This window comes from Acomys russatus, chromosome 3 (genome assembly GCF_903995435.1).
Source record: "Acomys russatus chromosome 3, mAcoRus1.1, whole genome shotgun sequence".
NCBI lineage: Eukaryota > Metazoa > Chordata > Mammalia > Rodentia > Muridae > Acomys > Acomys russatus.
In genome coordinates, this window is record NC_067139.1 from 5,595,539 (window position 1) to 5,615,351 (window position 19,813).

General features: G+C 40.8%; 1 protein-coding gene across 1 annotated transcript; it reads left to right on the plus strand.

The window, feature by feature from the left end:
• The first annotated feature begins 1,731 nt into the window (after positions 1-1,731).
• Positions 1,732-16,846, plus strand: LOC127186903 (T-cell receptor gamma chain C region 5/10-13). Its single transcript, XM_051143187.1, has 5 exons — positions 1,732-2,113; positions 4,944-4,991; positions 13,187-13,240; positions 14,531-14,575; positions 16,297-16,846. Exons 1-5 carry the CDS (start codon positions 1,732-1,734, stop codon positions 16,437-16,439), a joined length of 672 nt encoding a protein of 223 aa, XP_050999144.1. The 3' UTR covers positions 16,440-16,846.
• The last annotated feature ends 2,967 nt before the right edge of the window (positions 16,847-19,813 follow it).

Sequence of the window (19,813 nt, forward strand, 5' to 3'; positions counted from 1 at the left end):
GCTTTGCTCAGAGACAGAGTGTGTTGTACACTTATGTTGTCTACAGAACCTGGAGAATCAGGAACTCTAAAGGAGAGGGTGTGTCTGTGTGTGTCTCTGTGTGTGAGAGTGTGTGTATGTCTGTGTGAATGTGTATATGTGTGTGCGTGTGTGTCTCTCTGTGTGTCTGTGTGTGTGAGTGTGTCTGTCTGTGTGTCTTTCTTTGTGTGTCTATGTGTCTGTGTGTGAGTGTGTGTGCGCATGTGTGTGTGTGTAGTCACTGTGGGGTTCTTAGCACAAGAACAACCCTTGTCAGGTTGGTACCAGTGATACTTCTGAGGTTAGAGGGATGGCAAACGATGATCATGCTGGGAAACAGTAGGAGCACTGAGGAGAAATTAATACAATGGAGATTGCTGTAGTAATATTATGTAGAGTTTTAATACAAACAACTTTATCGAAAGAGAACAGGAACATTGTACAAGTAACATAATGGATTTAGCTTTATGAGCACGTGAACTACAAAGTGCTCATATATAAAGTATGTAACACTTATAATGTAATGACCTTACGTGACTGTAAGTGAAAGCTTATTTGGACATATAAACAGCACAGCTTATAATATTGACAAATTTTACGAGATGCATAGAGTTTAAACGTGGACGTCAAAGACGAATCAAGTCTCTCTCTCTCTTTCTTTTTGAATCAAGTGTCTCTTAAATCAGACACATTCATATTAAAACAAGTTTGAGAAACACATTTCTGTTTCAACTTAGTGATGCGTCAATTGGTTTTTGGAGACAGGGTCTCTCTCTGTAGCCTTTGCTGTCTGAGACTCTCTATGTATGCCAGGCTGGCCTTGAACTCACAGAGATCCACTTGCCTTTGTCTCCCTGAGTTCTGGGATTAAAGGCTTCTGCCACCACACCTGGCTGATGCTTCAACTTTAAATGAAACAAAAATAAGTTCTTTTTTTAAAGCAAAACAAAATGTGTGTGTAACTCTGAAAGATTAATATAAACACATTAAGTATTTTTAATAGAAGTGTAGATTTGTTCTTGTTTACCTCAAATTCAAGAGACTGCAATTCATCTGGAAAGGAAGCTTTTCCACTCCAGCCCCCATGCTTAGTGTGGACAGATGCTGAGATGGGGTGGTGTGGAACGATAGAGAAACAGCAGGGACTGCAGACCTGGGCAAAGATCCGTCGGCACAGGCAAGGGGTCAACAGAGGGGCACCTAGTGCACGTGGGAGGAGATGGCCACCAACACAGGCAACCCACCATGTGACATCTATCTGTGACACAATGTCAAACGCGCACATTTGAGAATCAGCTAAGTCCTAGGTGGGCTCATTGAATTACAAACGCATGGAAGAACACTTATCCCATGGACAGTGTGAGAGAGACAACGGGTGAGAAGACTAGCCGTTAGGGAAGTCCATGTCCTTGAGGAGAGCATGAAAGCATCTCCTGTACTCTTCCATCCATCTTGAAAATGTGCTCTAGTCTGAGAAAACACAGAAGATGTAGTGAGTAATCCATGTGGGCCTGTGGAGCAGCCAAGTCCAGGTTTCAGTCAGGCTCCTCCAGTTAGCAGCTGACCCTTGCAAGTCATGCAAAAATCTCTATCAATTGCGTAGTTTTTAAAATGGGGATGATAGTAAGTTGTGTGGCCTGCGGTGGCTGGAAGTCTACAGTGGGCACTGCTAACTCAGGCGTGATTTGTCTCCTCAGCACTGTGCACCAGACCATGTCAATCCATTCAGCATCTGAGTCTTCTTACATCTTACATCTTCCTACAGGCAAACACCTTGATTCAGACAGTTCCCCGAAGCCCACCATCTTTCTTCCTTCTCTTGCTGAGACAAATCTCCATAAGGCTGGGACATACCTCTGTCTCCTTGAGAAATTCTTCCCTGACGTTATAAGGGTATACTGGAAGGAAAAGGGTGGCGATAAGATTCTGGAATCTCAAGAGGGAAACACCGTGAAGACTAGGGACACATACATGAAGTTCAGTTGGCTGACTGTGCCGGAGGAGTCAACGGATAAAGAGCATAGATGTATTGTCAAGCATGAAAACAATAAGAACGGAGTGGACCAAGAGATTCTGTTTCCTCCCATAGATAACGGTATGTATAAGTTAATGTAAATAGAACTTTCCAGAAAACACATGTAAAAGGGAATAATCCTATTGTTATAGTGTGCATTCATAAAACTGAAATGTGAATCTCTCTTCAGTCTTATTACGTATATTGTTCTGTCCCAGAGAATGTTACAGGTGGGAACAAAATAGCGGAAGATTGGCTTTTAATTTAGTAGGCCTCAGTTGCACTATGTAAAATATGAAGATCATATCATAGTCTAAAGAACTGATTAAATGAAAAACATACCTGAGGGCTGGAAAGATGGCTCAGAGGTTAAAGGCACCGACTGCTCCTCCAGAGGTCCTGAGTTCAATTCCCAGCAACCACATGGTGGCTCACAACCATCTATAATGTGATCTGATGCCTCGTCTGGCCTGTAGGTATACATGCAGGCAGAGCGCTATATATATAATAATAAATAAATAAAAATTTTTTAAAAAGAAAAAAGAAAAACATGCCTGAAACCACCTAGTGACTCAGTTTGCATAAAAAGCTGAAATGCTGTTTCTACTTTTGATGACTTTTTTAGGTTTAGACAAAAGAACTACACACATCTTTCAGAAATGTTCTACCATGTAAAATAAACAAAACCACCCAATTCCCTTTCAATGAACACCATTTTGTCTACAGTAAGTTTTTAAGTGAGAAGATGGTACTCGCACAGAATATTTACATGTCTCTCACCACCACCCCCAGCAACAGCAACAGGAAAACAGAACTATTTGGCCACTGAAGATGCACTTCTGATTTTTATTTACATGCCACTGTTACCTAGCAATCATAATTGAAGTTTGGGTGAGGCTAACGTATGAAACACATTTCTGTTTTCCATGGAGAATGGATTTCTTGCCGTTGGTAAGTGCAGCCACTTGGGTATACATTTGCTGTGTCACCTGTATGCCATAGAATAGTTTGGGACAAATTGGTATCACAGTGGCTACATTGGAGAGTCTATGTTCTGCTCCTAATCATTTAGAATCATGCATTATTCCAACACCAGGTCCCAGACACTTTTACACAGCTAGGCAGAGGACTGAGTGGGCAGACTGGGAGTGGGCCAGTATCTAGTTCAGTGTGTGGCCATGTGGCTATCCTGAGTCGAAAGCACACATTAGGCCCCAGAGAGACAGAGACAAAGAGTCCTTTTATTTCTCTCCCATGTGGTTTACAATCCCTTTTGATCTAGTGGAGAAACATACAAATGACAAAACATGAGGCTATCTTTGCCCTTTGCTCATCAGATATCCTCAGTAAGTCTTTGTCCTCTGGAATACCTTGTTTCAGCAGTACCCAGTGATGTCTGTAAAGCTGCCTGCCTTCTCTTCTTAGAGAGAAATGAATTCACAGTACTGAAGGAAGTTGTTTGCCACAGCGTAGCAAATCATTACACGACAGCCCCATATTCTAATTCCAGCTCAAAGAGAGAGAGGCAAGACAAATACACAAAGCAGGAAGCCAACATAACCATTTTATTAACTATTTTATTAGTTTAACTATGTTCTTACCTTTCTAGTGGTTGAAGACAACATAAGAGAACAGTAAAACTCTTGCTGGGAGACGTTCTAGTTATTAACATTTACTTACAATGAACACTAAAACAAGTCTTTGTCACTTGTGTCTCATGGCAGGAAAGTGACCAAGGGCATTTCTTGTAACAACATTCAACAAAAAGCTTCTGATGAGGCCGCAAGAAAACTCCTCGTTCTGTGTGTTTTGTCTTGAAAAAAGCTTCAGAGTCATACATGAAATAGAACTTAATGATGTGATTATGAAAGGACATGACGCTGACCTCTAAGACTGCAATTCCCGTTGGCTGAGAGAGTTTAGAAACACATAGATTATATTATTATTAACTATTCTTTGTACCCCAATCAGTTCATGCTGACAGTGATTTTCATTTATCTTTTAGACTTTTAGAGCCATTAAGGAAGATCTTGAAAATACTTAGGAATCAAACATGACCTCATTTATATTTTCATTAAACATAAACATATGTATATGTGGGTATTATATATATGCATATATAGTTCAAATCCATTTTTATGCACACAGAGCTTGTTCTTCAATAAAATTCCATAGTGGACAGAAACTCATGTCTGTGGGAACACACTTAACTGAAGAATAAACTCAAAGAACACATGTCTGCTTTTCCAACATATTTAAAATAATTAAGCACCACATTATTTTTGCTTTAAAATACTCATAGTTGTCTCTCTCATCTCAAATTTTATACAGAAAACTAGGATTATCTGATAACTTGGGTTATCTCTGAGAAATAACTGTACCAAGGAAATAACTGGATTTTAATAGGCTTTTTAATTTTTCTTCAGACAAGGTCTTACTCTGAAGCCTTGGCTGGCCTAGAACTCGCTATATAGACCAGGCTTGCTTTTCATAGTGTGGCACACCAAGTCATGCATGTGCAGGCCCGCGGGTCAGCTGATATTCTGTTTAGTTTTCCATTGTGCATGCGTGTATACATCTTCTCTTCTGTAGCAGAAGCTTCTCCAGGACCTAGGAGTACACAGGAAAAGTGGGTGTGGCAGGAAAGTGTTGGGCATTTCCAGTGAGGCTATGATAAAGTGTAATCTTTGTGAACTTCCCCATATGTGAATGCCACCTACTAAATTATATACAATGCAGCCAATGTCTCTGGATTTAAGAGACTCAGTTTTAATGGCTTTCTTTCTATTGACATTAAATTTATATGCACATGTGTACAAATAGGTGTATAAATATGTCATACATACAAGTATATGAACAGCAAAGGAATAGCAACAGAGAGCTGACTGGTGTTTGCTTTCCTTCCCTTTAGTTGCCAACATCATTACTCCCACAGAAGCTGCTTTGAGAACTGAAAGTGGTAAGTTTTAGATTGCATTTTCTTCCTTCTTAGTCATCATAACTTTTGAGTCCATCTTGCTTTAGGTAGAAAAAGCAGAATGGCTGAATTTTGCTGAACAGACTGAGTGCTGAGTGACATTTAGAGCAATCAGTCATTTCCTTGGCATCATATGAACACTGAAAATTAACAAATGGGAGGGTTCACTGACATGCTCTGAATGACTGAAAAGAACATAGTCCATCCATGCATCCATGCATCCATCCATCCATCCATCCATCCATCCATCCATGCATCCATGCATCCATCCATCCATGCATCCATGCATCCACGCATCCATGCATCCATCCATCCATCCATCCATCCATCCATCATCCATCCATCCATGCATCCATCCATCCATGCATCCATGCATCCGTGCATCCACGCATCCATGCATCCATCCATCCATGCATCCATCCATCCATGCATCCATCCATCCATCATCCATGCATCCATCCATCCATCACCTATCCATGCATCCACCCAAACACCCACTACCCATCCATCCATCATTTAAGGACTAGAAAAAGTATTATAACAAGTTGCTCTAGTGTTGCTTTTAAACACTGATAACTACAATTTGAACCCTAAGTTTGATTCAGAGAACCAGACACTTTAAAAATGAACAAACAAACAACAAAAATCCTACAAAGGCTTGTATTGCTTGTCCCCAAAAAGTGACTGTAGAAGAATGCACAGGAATATACAGAAAGCAATATATCCGTTACAGACTAAGAGTTTATATACTTAGAGCTTGGGGTATAATGATATAGATCTTGAGGGCGAAGGGTTTCCTTCTAGAAAGCAGCAGTAGCCCATGTCCTGCATCTTCATACAACTCAGAACCCCCTGTTTTGGGTTAGGGTCCAAAACAGTGAGTTCCTTGACTCCATCTGCATGCCTGTGTGCCTTCCCTCGCTCTGCCCCTATTGCCCACGGTTAGCATCCCTAGCCCTTCCTCCTCCCTCTTGCTGTCATCCACACTTCCTCTCTTATACTCATACACCCTCTACAATTCAGAGAGATCCTGCAGCATCTGTCCGTGCACGTTGTATTCTTTTCCAGGAGGATCTGCAGGTTCATTCATTAACACTCGGATGATAATTTCTTCTTTTTAAATTTTTTATTTTTTTAATTCCTTTAACTGAAACAGAATTACATGACTTCCCACCTGGCTTTATTCACTCCAGCCCCTCCAAATTTTGTTCGCTCAATATCTTCCAACGCCCCCAGACTCCAATAAAGACAGCCTCTCTCAGATTACACACAACATGTACAAATATAAACAAATAGAACTTGCTGAGTCTGTTTTTGGTGTGTGGGTGTGTGTGTGTGTGGTTTCAAAGCTGACCACTCTACATTGGAAAAATAAAAAGCACATTCCTCCCTGGGAGAAGCTAATTCTCCTTCCTTCCGAAGCCAATGATTGCCTGTAGATGTTGCTAAGTGTGAGACTCCACCGAGGTCTTGTTTTTTCTTTCCTTGTTAGCATGTCCATTAATATTGCTATTGTTCCTGTCTCGTTTATGCAGCCATTTCCAGGACAAACTGTTTCAAAACAGACTTCCTGGTATGCTGGCTCTTAAAATCTGTCTTCTCCCTCTTTTAGGATGATCCCTAGTCGACGTTGCAGTAACGGTGGTGTTGGTGCAGATGTGCACATAGGAGTTGGGCCGTTGTGATCTGTTGGTGTCTGCATTCTGTCCAGTTGTCAGTTTTTGTTTTAGTCTCCATTTGCTATAAAAAAGCGGGGCTTCTTTGGTGGTGGGGTGAGAGCTGCACGTACCTATGGGTACAAGGATAACATACAGCGAAGAATTATGCTGTATTGGTGGTCGTAGTTTTGTTTTGTGTTTTTCTAAGGTATATAAGTTCACTAGCTCAGGAAGCTGGCTTGTTTCCACTACCAGGCAGGATCTCTTCCTGTGGCATTGACCTTGACTCCTAGTAGAAATGAAATGCTGAAATTTTTAGGTAAATGGAAGGATGTGGAAAGTTTATATTGAGTGAGGTAACTGAGACTCAGAAAGATAAATTCTACATTTTTCTCTTGCCTGCAGTTCCTGGCTCAGATGTGAATATACAACATGGTGTAATCACAGAAAAGAAATTATAATGGGGCCATAGATATGGGGGGTTTGGGTATGAAATAGCAGGGTATGGGTGATATGAAGTGGGAAATAGAATAAAGGAAGGAGGTTCCAACTGGGAGGAAGGAGAGAGATCAATACAGAAAAAGAAGAAAGGACCAATAATGCAAAGGTTATTTGATGAAAACTAAAACATCATATTATTTGATATTACCTAAAATTATACATAATACTTATAAATGTATATACATGCACACATGTGTGCACTTGTTCATGTGCGCACACACACACACATAAACACACACACACACACACACACACACACACACACACACACACACACAGACACACACGGGAGTTAAGCCACTTGGCTGGCAATACATCCCAAAACATCTATAGCATGACAAAAACCCCAGCACAAGATATAAGAATCTCCCAAAAAAATAGATATGAGTGTAACACCCAGTTGCCTCTACAGGGTTGAGTGTAGGCCCTGCTGCTAAAGACACCACACATTTAGGACATATGGCTCTATGACTGGAGATGGTTCTGACCTGAAAGCCTCCATCCTGTGGTCTTGCTTCCATGATTCCAGGAAATACTCTGCAGCTGCCAAGGGAAGGAAACAACTAACTACCCAGCTACAATGCCATGAACCAACATAATTGGCAATATAGTAATATATGCATAAAAGTGTAAGAAACGGGAAATTTCTTATGGCTGAATAAAATTATATATATATATATATCACATTTTCTCTGTTCGTCCACTGTGTGTAGGTATCTAGGCTAGTTCTACATCTTGGCTCTTATAAATTGTGCTACAACATGCTCTGATTTTTAAATCGCTCTTTGCTGTATTAACTTAGCCCCCTTTGTATATACCCAGGAGTGGTCCAGTTGCATCATAAGGTAGTTTTTTATTATTTTATTTTTGAGAAGATAACACAGTTTCTACCAATAGTTCATAAAATAGTTATTTTTCTTTAGGCAATGATTATTTCTTCTGTCACATTCTCTCTAATAGTTGTCATTAGTTTTCTTAATGATTGCTGTTCTGATTAGGGTGAGATTGAATCTCAGTGCAGATTTAATTTGAATTTTCCTAATGGCTGAAGATTTTTATGTTGATTGGCCACTGGAATTCAGTCTTTTGAGAACTTTCTATTCAAAACATTTGACCTTTTTTTTTTTTTAATAGATTGGAGGAAGGTTGATTTAATCCCATCAGATATATAGGTAGATGCTTTTCCCAGAATCTGTAGGCGTTCTCTTATCATTTTTTTTTCATTTCCTTGCTATGTGTAAAAATTTCAATTTATACAATCCTACTTGTCAATTCTTAAGCCTATTGCTGGGCTATTGGAGACCTACGCACAAAGCCCTACCTACCTTTTTTCTCTACCATCAGTTTCAGCTTATAAATAGGAGAGAAAGATATCAGGCTATGCCTATTTGGAGAAGATATGATCCTATATTTCAAAAGCCTCAATGACAAATACTTGAAACAAAGTAGCATAATAGAAAAGCAACACACAAAAGACTTTTCTGTATATTGATAATGAACTCCTTGATAAATGAGTTAGGAAATAGACCATCCACAATAGAGTGAAAAGTACAGCACAAATACAAGAGTAAACCTAATCAAGAGGGTGAACATTTTCTCCAATGAAGGGCAAAACAGGAAGTAAATAGTATTCAGAAAATTAACAGGCTTCTGAAGGTCATAATTAGGTTAAATTAATTTTAAGAAATGGATATAATTATCCAAAGTAGTCTACAGATGCAAAGAAATCCCCAATGAAATTCTAATACCATTGTTCACAGAACCACAAAAACCTTGAAATTTATATTGAAGCAGCAAAGATCTCAAATAAGCACAAATATGCTTAATAGAGAAATAAATACCAAGTGTCACAACATCTGCTTTCACATTATACTACAGTTAAGGAGCAACAAAACCACTGGAATTACAAGAGTGCACACTGTGCCCAGCTGTGAACCATGTTCGTTCTTTTTTTTTTTTTTTTTTTAGTTTAGTTTATTGTATTTTTTCTTTTCATTTTTTATTAATTCATTCATATTACATCTCAATTGTTATCCCATCCCTTGTATCCTACCATTCCTCCCTCCCTCCCATTTTCCCTTTACTCCTCTCCCCTATGACTGTGACTGAAGCGGACCTCCTCTCCCTACATATGATCATAGGGTATCAAGTCTCTTCTTGTTAGCCTGCTATCCTTCCTCTGAGTGCCACCAGGTCTCTTCATCCAGGGGACCTGGTCAAATATGGGGCACAGTGTTCATGTGAAAGTCAGTCCCCACTCTCCACTCAACTGTGTAGAATGTCCTGTCCATTGGCTAGATCTGGGTACCAATTTCTTAATAAGACTACTTAAATGATCCTGTTTCTTTTACTTTGTATGATATACAAAATAAAGTGTGTTCTGGATGCTAGTTTGAAAACATACACACACAGACACACACACAGAGCAACAAAACCAGCATGATACACAAAACAGCTTAGATACACACAAGACATGAGACCTGATGGAGTAGATAGGGGACCCAGAAATCAAGTTTTCTCTCGCCTCATTGTTCAGTGCCTTCCCTGCATCTGCTGAGATGGCGGTATGATGCCTTGCCTGAATCTTCTTATATGCTGAGCTGCAACTATTGCTTTGTATAGGACTCATCCCTGATGGTGTGACGCTTTTAATGTGCTGTAGAATCAGGTTTGTGAGTATTTTATGCAGGTTTTTGTCTATGCTCACCAGGTAAATCTATCTTGTAGACTTCCTCACTTGAGTTTGAACAAGGATATGATTGTCTTTCTACAACGTGTTTCCTAGTGTCCCCTCTCTGCTCTGTGGAAGAGTGTGAGGAGCACAAGTACTAGCTCATATTTCAATATATGGCAGAATTCAACCATGATTCCATTTAGTGTCAGGCTTTTCTCTGCTAGGAAATTACAAAAGTGTCAATCCCGTTTCTTGTTGTGGGTTTCTGTCCTCTTGGCTTGGTTTAACAGGTCTCATGCATCTCATGTCCTATTGCATAACTTTTTATGCTTGTGGGAACTCAAGTCTCCAAGCAGCCCCTAGAGACCCTCTGGACCACCTTAGTATCTGTTATAAGGTTGCCTTTTCCTCTCATTTTATTGATTTTGTCATTGTCCCCACATCGCTTTGAGTAGTTTAACTAAGAATTTGTCAATCTTGTTCATCTGTTCAAAGAACCAACCCCACTTCATTATTCCTCTGCTTTGCTCTTTTATCCTCCATTTCATCTCTTTCTGTCCTGATTTCTGTGGTTTCTGACATCCACTGCTTCGAGTTTTTATTTGTTTCTATTTTAAAGATGTCTTAGACCTCTGATATTTTTTCAGATAAACATTAGTAGCCATAAACTCTCCTCTCAAAAGTGCATTTGCAACATCCCAAAGTTTCTAATTAGTCTCTCTTTCATTTTCACCTAAATCTAAAAATAGTTTATACTTCTTTCCTGGCTTCTTTAATGACCCACCGGTCACTCAAGATCATTCCGTTGCCTCTTCACACATCTGTGCTCTTTTGTATTTTCTCTTGTTACATTCCTAGTTTTGTTCTACCATTGTTTTGACTAAACAAAAGATATTATTTCTTTTATTCCTTGTTAATACTAGCTTTATGACTTAAAATATTATCTGTTTGAAGCAAAGTCCCATTGGCTTTTAGGAAAAATGTGTACTCTCAGTGAGTTAATGTTCTCTACATGTCAGGCATTTGAAGTATGGTATGGTTTATTTTGAAGTTTGATGATTTTGTCACGTCTAGATGGTCTGTCTGTTGAACAGATTATGATACTGTAAGTAACTCACTATTAATATGTTTGGTGTTATCTGTCCTTCATTTCCATTACTGTCTGTTTCACTCAATATTCAAACCATAAACTCATAATTACTATAGCACCTTGATGTAGTGTTCCCTTCAGTAATATTCTGACCTTCTTTATCTCTCCCTATGAATTTTGGATTGAAGTCTACTTATCAACTACAACTAAAGCTGCTTCTAGTTGTTTGGGGCTTCTCCTTGCCTAACAAATGATTTGCATTCTTTCCTTCTCAGTATGTGCATATCTGTATCAGTTACAGGTTTTTTTTATAGGCAGACAATTGTTTATTCCTGGTTTTCATTTTGTTTAATTTAACAAGCTGGTTGTCATATTTTCATGAGAGAATTTGGACCATTTGCATTCCAGGTTATTACTGGAGGGCTCTACTGGTTTCTCTAATTTGTACTGGTTGTATTTCTGCTTGAAGTAATGGTTCCTTCTTTTCTTTCTCTCCCATTTTCATCAGGAGCTTTCTATGTTGCCGAGCTGTCTGCATATGGTTCTTCTTTGTGTATGCATTTCCTTCTTTGCCGTTCTCTGTGGTTGATATCCTTTCTTCCTCTCTGCTGTGTAGGATGTCATTTTGTGCACAGGCTAAAAGGTCTTCGCTTCTCCACTGGATTTCAGATACCATTTCCTGTATACAACTGTACATATCATGAACAGATTCTTACATTCTGAAATTTATCACTTGGCTATTTCTTTGCCTTAAGGGTTCCTGCCGAGTGCTCTGAAATCCCAATATGTGTGCCTCTGTGGCTTGATATTTTTCTTTTGAAGCTCTTTGTGAATTCTTTCCATTATAGTTTTCACATCTTGGCTTTAGTGTGCCATGCAGGGGCTCTTCTCTGACTGTGTGTATTCTAAGTACCCCTTGTGCTTGGATATTTATATCTTTCCCTTGTTTTGAAATGCTCTACTATAGTTTTATTGATTACATTTTTTGGGACCAATATTTAGTTTTTCCCATTTTAACTTAGCTGTTTCTCATACCCCATGAATCTCTTGATGAATCCCTTGATCATTTACCAGAATTTATTAATTGTGGTCATGCTTATTTTTATAGATGTCTAAATGTGATATTTTATCAAACATGCATTCTATTCCAAATATCTTTATTTTGATTGAAGAACATAAATGCTCCACAAGTTTGATGATATTTACAAAGTATTTACTACATATCACATCTATTAAACCCACACTATCCTTTATATATTAATGCTCTCATTCACCATTATCAGTTACATAAGCTCTTTTATATTTTATTTTTTAATCCAGAGTTAGAATATCTAGAATTTGACTCACTTCAATGTTACAGGAAATTAAGCTTGATGGTGCTGGGGACACGCTTAGCCAGTTCCTGGTGTAGCCGTGATCACAGCCAGTTCCTGGTGTAACTATGATCACAGCTAGTTCCTGGTGTGACTGGGATCACAGCTAGTTCCTGGTGTGACTGTGATCACAGCTAGTTCCTGGTGTAACTGTGATCACAGCAAGTTCCTGGTGTAGCCATGATCATAGCCAGTACGTGGTATAACTGTGATCATAGCCAGTTCCTGGTGTAGCCGTGATCATAGGCAGTTCCTGGTGTAGCCGTGATCACAGGATGCACAGTAGCTCTGATTAATGCTGACGTGCATGGCTACAAGCACCTCTCTGCCAGCAACCATATGAGTAGGACATTTGGGGAAATGAGTGATTTACAAAGATGTGGCTGCTTAGATAGAAACTGGTCTAAGCCAGATCACCTCATAGTTCATACAATTCTGTTGTTGACCCTAAGGTCAGACACAGTCATTATGGGTGGAACATGACATATCAGTGCAGAAGTGTGAAAATCAGCCAACTTGAAATTTCTTCCGTTGACCATACCTTTGTGGCAAATTTTCGGCATGGAGCTATAGATACAGAAGAAAAGCAGGCAACCTGGCATATTGTATTTGAGAAAATGTCAACTGTTATATACTCAATAATCTCAGAGTAACTTCAATCATTCTGGGAACTGTGAGCCTCATATCTTTTAATATGGCTTCTCCTGTCTCTGTCAACATTTCACATGTATTTCACACACACGAGCGCACGTGCACACACACACGCGTGCATGCACACGCACATACACACACACATGCAGACATGCACACACACACACAAAGACACACTTAGTTTCAAATAACAAGCATTAGTAACTAACTGGCACTTTAATTTCTTTTAGCTTTCAAAACTATTAATGTTAACCCAAAAGAAAGTGTTTTGAGAAGTGAAAATGGTAAGTTTTAATATATGTTTGTCTTTGCCGTGTGAGAAAGTATTTTTTTCCTCTCTATTACCTCATCTTCTGAACATCCTTGGATTAATGTTTAAAAAAAAAAAAAAAAAACAAAGAAAAGCAATTGCTAAATGTAGCAGAAGAGACTGAATTGCATTTTAAAGCAATATTTTCCTCCATGTCACTATAGATTAAAAGCAATTTGCATCTGAAACTCTATTTACAAAAATACAAGTATTCCTCCTATTTGTCCATTATCCGAAAGATTTGTACTGCAATGCTCGGCCCTTGTAGTATAAAAAAAGCCATTTCTAAGAAAACTTAAGAATTAAGATGTGTGAAGTAAGCATTGTGAGGCATGCCTGTAATCCTAACACTTGGGAGAGAGGGGCAGAAGGATCAAAAGTTCAAGAATAACCTGAGATAGATGAAACTATCTTTGTTAAAATGTGTCCGTGTGGGGTACGGGGATCAGAGAGAGTATGCATGCAGGCTCATGTGTATGTACGCACACGCCTGTGAAAGCTGGAGGAACACCTTGGGAGTGCGCCAGGTCTTTCATTGGCCTGGAGCCCACCAAGTAAGCTAGACTGCCTGGGCTAAGGGATCCCCCTCTTTCCCGGATGACACAGCACAGTGGTTATAGAATTTACACAGGTCGAGCATTTTTACATGGATTAAACTGAGGATCAAACTCTGATTCTTATGTTTTCAAGACAAGCACTTTTACTAATGGATTTACTTCTCAACCAAAGACCCTGTCTTAAAAAAAAAAAAAAAAAAAAAAGTCATGTGGGGGCTAGAGAGATGGCTCAGAGGTTAGAGTGCTGGATGCTCTTCCAGAAGTCCTGAGCTCAATTCGCAGCAACCACATGATGGCTCACAACCATCTATAAAGAGATGTGGTGCCCTCTTCTGGTATGCAGGCAGAACACACTATACATACCAAATACAAGATTTTTGACTATATATTTCAAGCCTAATTTTTTTCTCACACATGGAGACATTCAGAATTTAACTCATTGAAATGTGACTATGAAATTAAATACAATGAATGTAAATCATTTAATACACTGACCAGCATAGCATCATCGGTCAATAAGTGAAATCTCCCCACCTTTCTCTCTGTGTCTCTGTCTCTGTCTCTGTGTCTGTCTCTGTCTCTCTGTCTCTCTCTGACACACACATACACACACACACACACACACACACACACACACACACACACACACAGAGCATGCCAAATAATGGCCATGGTAACTCACTAGAACTTGTTCCTGTTTCTTCTAGCTAACAATACTACCGCTCTGGAAGCTTGCCTGGAAGAAAGCAGAGGTACATCTTATTATCAGTTTACTTTTACCTTATTATTGAGAACATGATCTCAATCATACTAACTCTGAACTTCGCTGATTTAAAGAAAAGTCATAATGGCTAGAATAGTGGTAGAGACAGAAAGATACTGCCATCTCACCAGTTGTTTCCTAGTTATACCAACAATTGGGGTTTATACAGTATGAATTTGATTAGGGGCTATAGATTTTTAAAGCGGTTTTTGTTTTATTTTGTTTTAGGTATTAACCACCTTTTTCTAGCACCCACAGAGTCCATTTTAGATGAAAGGCCCTTGATCCAGGGTCTGTGTGTACGTCTTGAAGAGTTCTCTTATTACTCCTCCCATACATTGTCATGGTTTCCTTTATTTCCCAGATGTGGTCGGTGAGCTCATACTTAGTCCTCTGTACATGTCACGCATTCAGATCTGGGGGAGCTCAGATCACCAAAAGGCAATGTGATTGCTCACTCAGTTTTGCATTTTCCCTCTAAGTCACGGAGTAAGGTGTGGTCTATGGTGCAGTGCCAAATTAGGGACATGGGTGCCAGGCTGCCACAGATCAGACTAGGGCTCCAGGCCTTCTAATGATCCACATGCACATATGTGCATGAGTGACTTCCATTCTGCAAGCAGAATAATTACCCTAAATTCAGTTACTGAGATGAGTGCCAAGATGTCAGATGTCCACCGTAGTTACCATGTTTAGAGGGCAGAGTGAATACTACTCTCTGGTCCTTTCTCCCAACATATGCAGCAAAAGGAGACTCATGAATTTGCTTTAGGGCTGACTGCTCTTCCATTTCCTCAATGCCACGTGCTGAGGATCTGAGGTACCACATGATGAATGGACCTGACCAAGGACAAAGTTAAAACAATTCATTACTGAAATCTCTTATTTCAAGGCCAGAAAGAACCATGGCCTCAACTCACTAAGTAGCTACTGTGACTCTCCAATTCCACCATTGTATTAAGTGATGACATCACATATCTCTTACAAAACTTCACTTACCCACTAGATCCTAAGGAGAGCCTTGAGACAGACAGGTGAGTGCTGATTTACAGGTTCCTTCAGGCTTTTCCGTAGTGCCCTCTTCTGTAATCTGCTGTGCCCCTGTTGGATTTCCACAGCACTGCAGGCTTCCTGTATAATGCCACAGATATTCTACACGGTATTTGTGCTTACATTTTTATGTCTAGATGACAGTTAGAGATATACAAAGAAAAATAAGTAACATTTCTTTAATGTCACTTCTGTGAACAAAGACTTAGGCTGTAGGCAAAAACTATTTCTCTGGGCCCTCTGTTTGCAAATGGAAATGAAAGTTATTCCTCCACCATGAGCTATTAATTTATTACAAAAAGTGAAAGTTTCCTGTGCAAAGATGTCAGAATCATGTTTAGAATTTGCTTTGTATATGATGGATATTATCTGTTATATTGATATACTGGAAGTGATGAATTCTAAACTTATCTCCAATTAATCATCAAATGGATCCACCTATCCCAAGTGCAAGCTCTCTTTTCAGTACTAGGATGATTATAAATGAATTTATCAAGAGCTGTTATTAGTCAGACTTCCAAGATGAGTCTTCTTGCTGGTTCTGGACAGAGTCGGTAGGTGTTGAGTTGTCATTCAATGCAGGTCAGCAGATTTTTAAAAATCGCCTCTGTGTGCTGTTCTGTCAAAAGAGCAGACAAAACTAACTACAGGCTCTCTTAGATCTGCTGCAGCTTCAAGTCACCAGCACCTCTGCGTTCTACACCTACCTCATCCTGCTCTTCAAGTGTGCGGTCCACTTGGCCTTCGTTGTGTTCTGTCTGTGGAGAAGAGCAGCTGGGCCTCGTGATGCTCCAAGTTCATAACGGATGATGAAATGGAAGGGTGATGTTGCTGTCATCCTGCTCTGCACCTCAGTATCTGCTGAGGCTCTAGCTGGGCTTGCTTGGTAGCTCTGGCTCCTCAAGGTCACATGTGTGTAATCTTATTTCAGTACTGTGCAAATGCACTCAAACAGAGAGGAAACTGCTTAACTGCCCTCTACAACAGTAGCCCAAGGAAGCAGTCGGCCATCCAGACCCATTCTGTCTCAGCCCCTCCACAGCGCAGAGCATCTCGGGCTCAATGTGCACAAACTGAAGCTTCTTGTCACCCCACTTCATGCCCTACAACCAGATAATGCCCCCAAAGCCTCTACTTCCCATGCCCTGAAACCTTATTTGAATTCTGTGCTTTGTTTTGCAAAAACAACAAAAAAATCAGGCCTACTCCTGGTGTGCTGTGTGATTTTATTTGTGACATTGACCCACTGAGTTATGACATGCAATGCCCATTGGTAACATGGTCCAAAACTATATTCCTAAGTCTGGCCCTTAGATGCTGGTTGGGACAGTTTCCTGGAGCACTGGGTCCTAGGAGCTGCAGCCAAGTGCAGAAGCCAACGTAAACGTGACTGCTCTCTCTGGAAACCAGGCCTGGGGCATTTGGTTTGAGTCATCCCCATGGGAACAGAAAGATGTCCAGTAGATGTGTGCTGTGTCATCTGCGATGTGCCTGTTTAACAGTTCCATGCTTCCCAGTCCTCCCACTGTTCCCAAGAGAGCTGCCCACACCCCAGAGACGAAGGATGACAAAGGGGATGTTGGAGAAAACCACATGGACTGTAGGCCTGAGGACCCGGGCTTCATTCTGGGTCCAGAATTTAGTATCTGGGTGAGATCAAACACCAAACTCTTCACACCACAGTTTTCTCCTTTGACAGAAAGTTAGAATGATGCATCGCCTGGGTCTGTGCACACCAGATGGATAAAATAAAGCTGTGTGCTGGCCAGGCCTTGAGAGGCTTGGTATATGTTCTAGACTCTACCACGGAAAAATACTGGATACTGAGCTGCCTGTCAGCTACATCTGGGGGTGGGGGTAGGTGCAGCCAATACATGATCCTTGGTTGGTGCTTCAGTTTCTGAAAGGCCCTCTGGGCCTTCAATAGTTGGCTCTGTTGGTCTGCTTGTGGAGCTCCTGTCCCCTCCCTTTTATCCTTGCCCCCACTCTTCCACAAGACTCCCTATGCTTCACCCAATGTTTCATTGTGAGTCTCAGCATCTGTTTTAACTACTGCTCGGTGGAGCCTCTCAGAGGACAGATATGCCAGGCTCCCAGGTGAGAGCACAGAGGAGTATCATTAACAGTGTCAGGGGCTGGCTCTCTTTCATGGGGTTGGTCTCAGGTTGGGCCAGGCATTGGTTGGACATTCCCTCAATCTCAGCTCTATTTTTATCCCTACACATCTTGCAGGCAGGGTACATTTTGTGTCATCATGTGGGTCCCTTAATAAGGGGCAGGGCCTGTCTCTGACATGGACTCTGTTGCCTGCTTTTCGATCACTTCCCCCTGGAGGGGCTGCCTCATCAGGCCACAGGGGAAGAGGGTACACTCAGTCTTGATGCAACTTGATGTGCTGTGGTGGGTTGGTGGTGGGGGGCTCCCCTTTTCTGAGGAGTCGGGGGAAAGGGGGAGGGAGGGTGAGACTTGGAGAAGAGGAAGGAGGGGCTATGATCAGGATGTAAAGTGAATAAACAACAACAAAGAAACACTGGATAACACATGCGCGCGCGCGCGCGCACACACACACACACACCATACTAAAGCACCAAAAGCGAGGACAGCTGACAGACTTAGCTTCTACTATGCACCAGGCAAATTATGATTCTCTAAGAGTCCTTTGATGTGAGTACAATTTTATCCTACAGACTAGAAATTTTAAATCCACTGATTTTTCAATTAACAGTCATAATTTAAAACAAGGTTTCCCTGAATTCAGAATATTTGTTTTATGGGCATAAGTAATTTATCCAATATCAGGTGCCTTGCTCTAAGTCATCCTCAAGAAAGATAAAACAAATAGCTTGAATAGTCTCGAGATTTCCTGAAGGACTAGCATGTCTGTTTTCCTTACATATACTTGTTCGCTAATTTCTCAGTCTTTCCTCTATGGGGAAAACTGTCCTGTTGTGGAATCACAGTAGTCTCTCCCTCAGCCATCAGTAGATGCTCGCTCTGTCTTCACCTGCTAGCGCCTACCATGTGCCTGCTCTTTCTGGGAGAGCACCAATGAAGTGAGCCATGGGTGTAGCCACCACAGGGAAGCGACACCTAGCTCTTCCACACTCGGTGGGCTCTGAAGCCATCAGCCTCACCACATGGAAGACTCAGATGAAGCCAGGGACCTTTCTGAGGAGGGGACAGTTATCCATTCTTCTTCGTCCAGGGCTTGTTCACCAGAATTGCTACCTATAAAGAAGCTGTGGGCTTTGGTGTGAGGCCCCTGGATGAGGAATCACACTCCAAAGCCATCTACGAGGCCAAGATAGTCGGTCTGTCTCTAACTAGTTACACTAGTTTTCCCCTCCCATAATGACACGTAAAATGTATATGTAACTACAGAACCCCATGTGATGGCTTGATGAATGTCTATACTGTAAAGTTTCAAACAACTCTAAACATCTTTGCCTCAAATATTTTTCAATCTTTTAAAACATTTCATTTTTTTTTTCTCCCAGCTTTGTGAAATGACACTACATTATATGGATAATTTAGTCTCATGCTGAAATTTAACTCTTCCGGAGAACATACTCCGGTTTCTATGCACCTGCAAATGCATCCACAGAAAGCCTAATGAAGAACACTGATCATAGCATGTGCTGCCTAATGTCATGTTCTCCTTTGTGTACAATGAGACAAGCACAAGTGACATTCTATAGAATGGGGAAGTGAGGCAGAGATGAGTAAGAAATCTTCCCACAGCTACACAGCTAACAAAAACTAGAGCTGGGATTTGAACCCAGGCCACCTGGCTTGAGCAGCCATGCACTTGCCTTCTAACTCATTTGGTTATGAGGCAGAAACAATGAGAGAATCCTCCTCACCAGGCTAGGAACTGGCTGAGAGAATGATCTATCTACCTTTCCTCTCTTGGTTTTATGCCATTGTTACAATCCCAGTTACAATCCCAGAGCTAGAGGCCATCCTGCCGGATAGCTCAAACAAGGCTGACTTCCACAGACTCCCTGTCCATCGATAAGGCTGTTCTGCTGAATAGCACAGGATGAGATTAGATAAATCTGGGAACAGAGGTCTGCACCCACAGACACTCAGTAGAAAATGAAGACTTGCACGACCGCACACACAGAACGTCCTGTCTCAACAGTAGCCTTTCTTGCAAAACTTCAAACTACAGCCA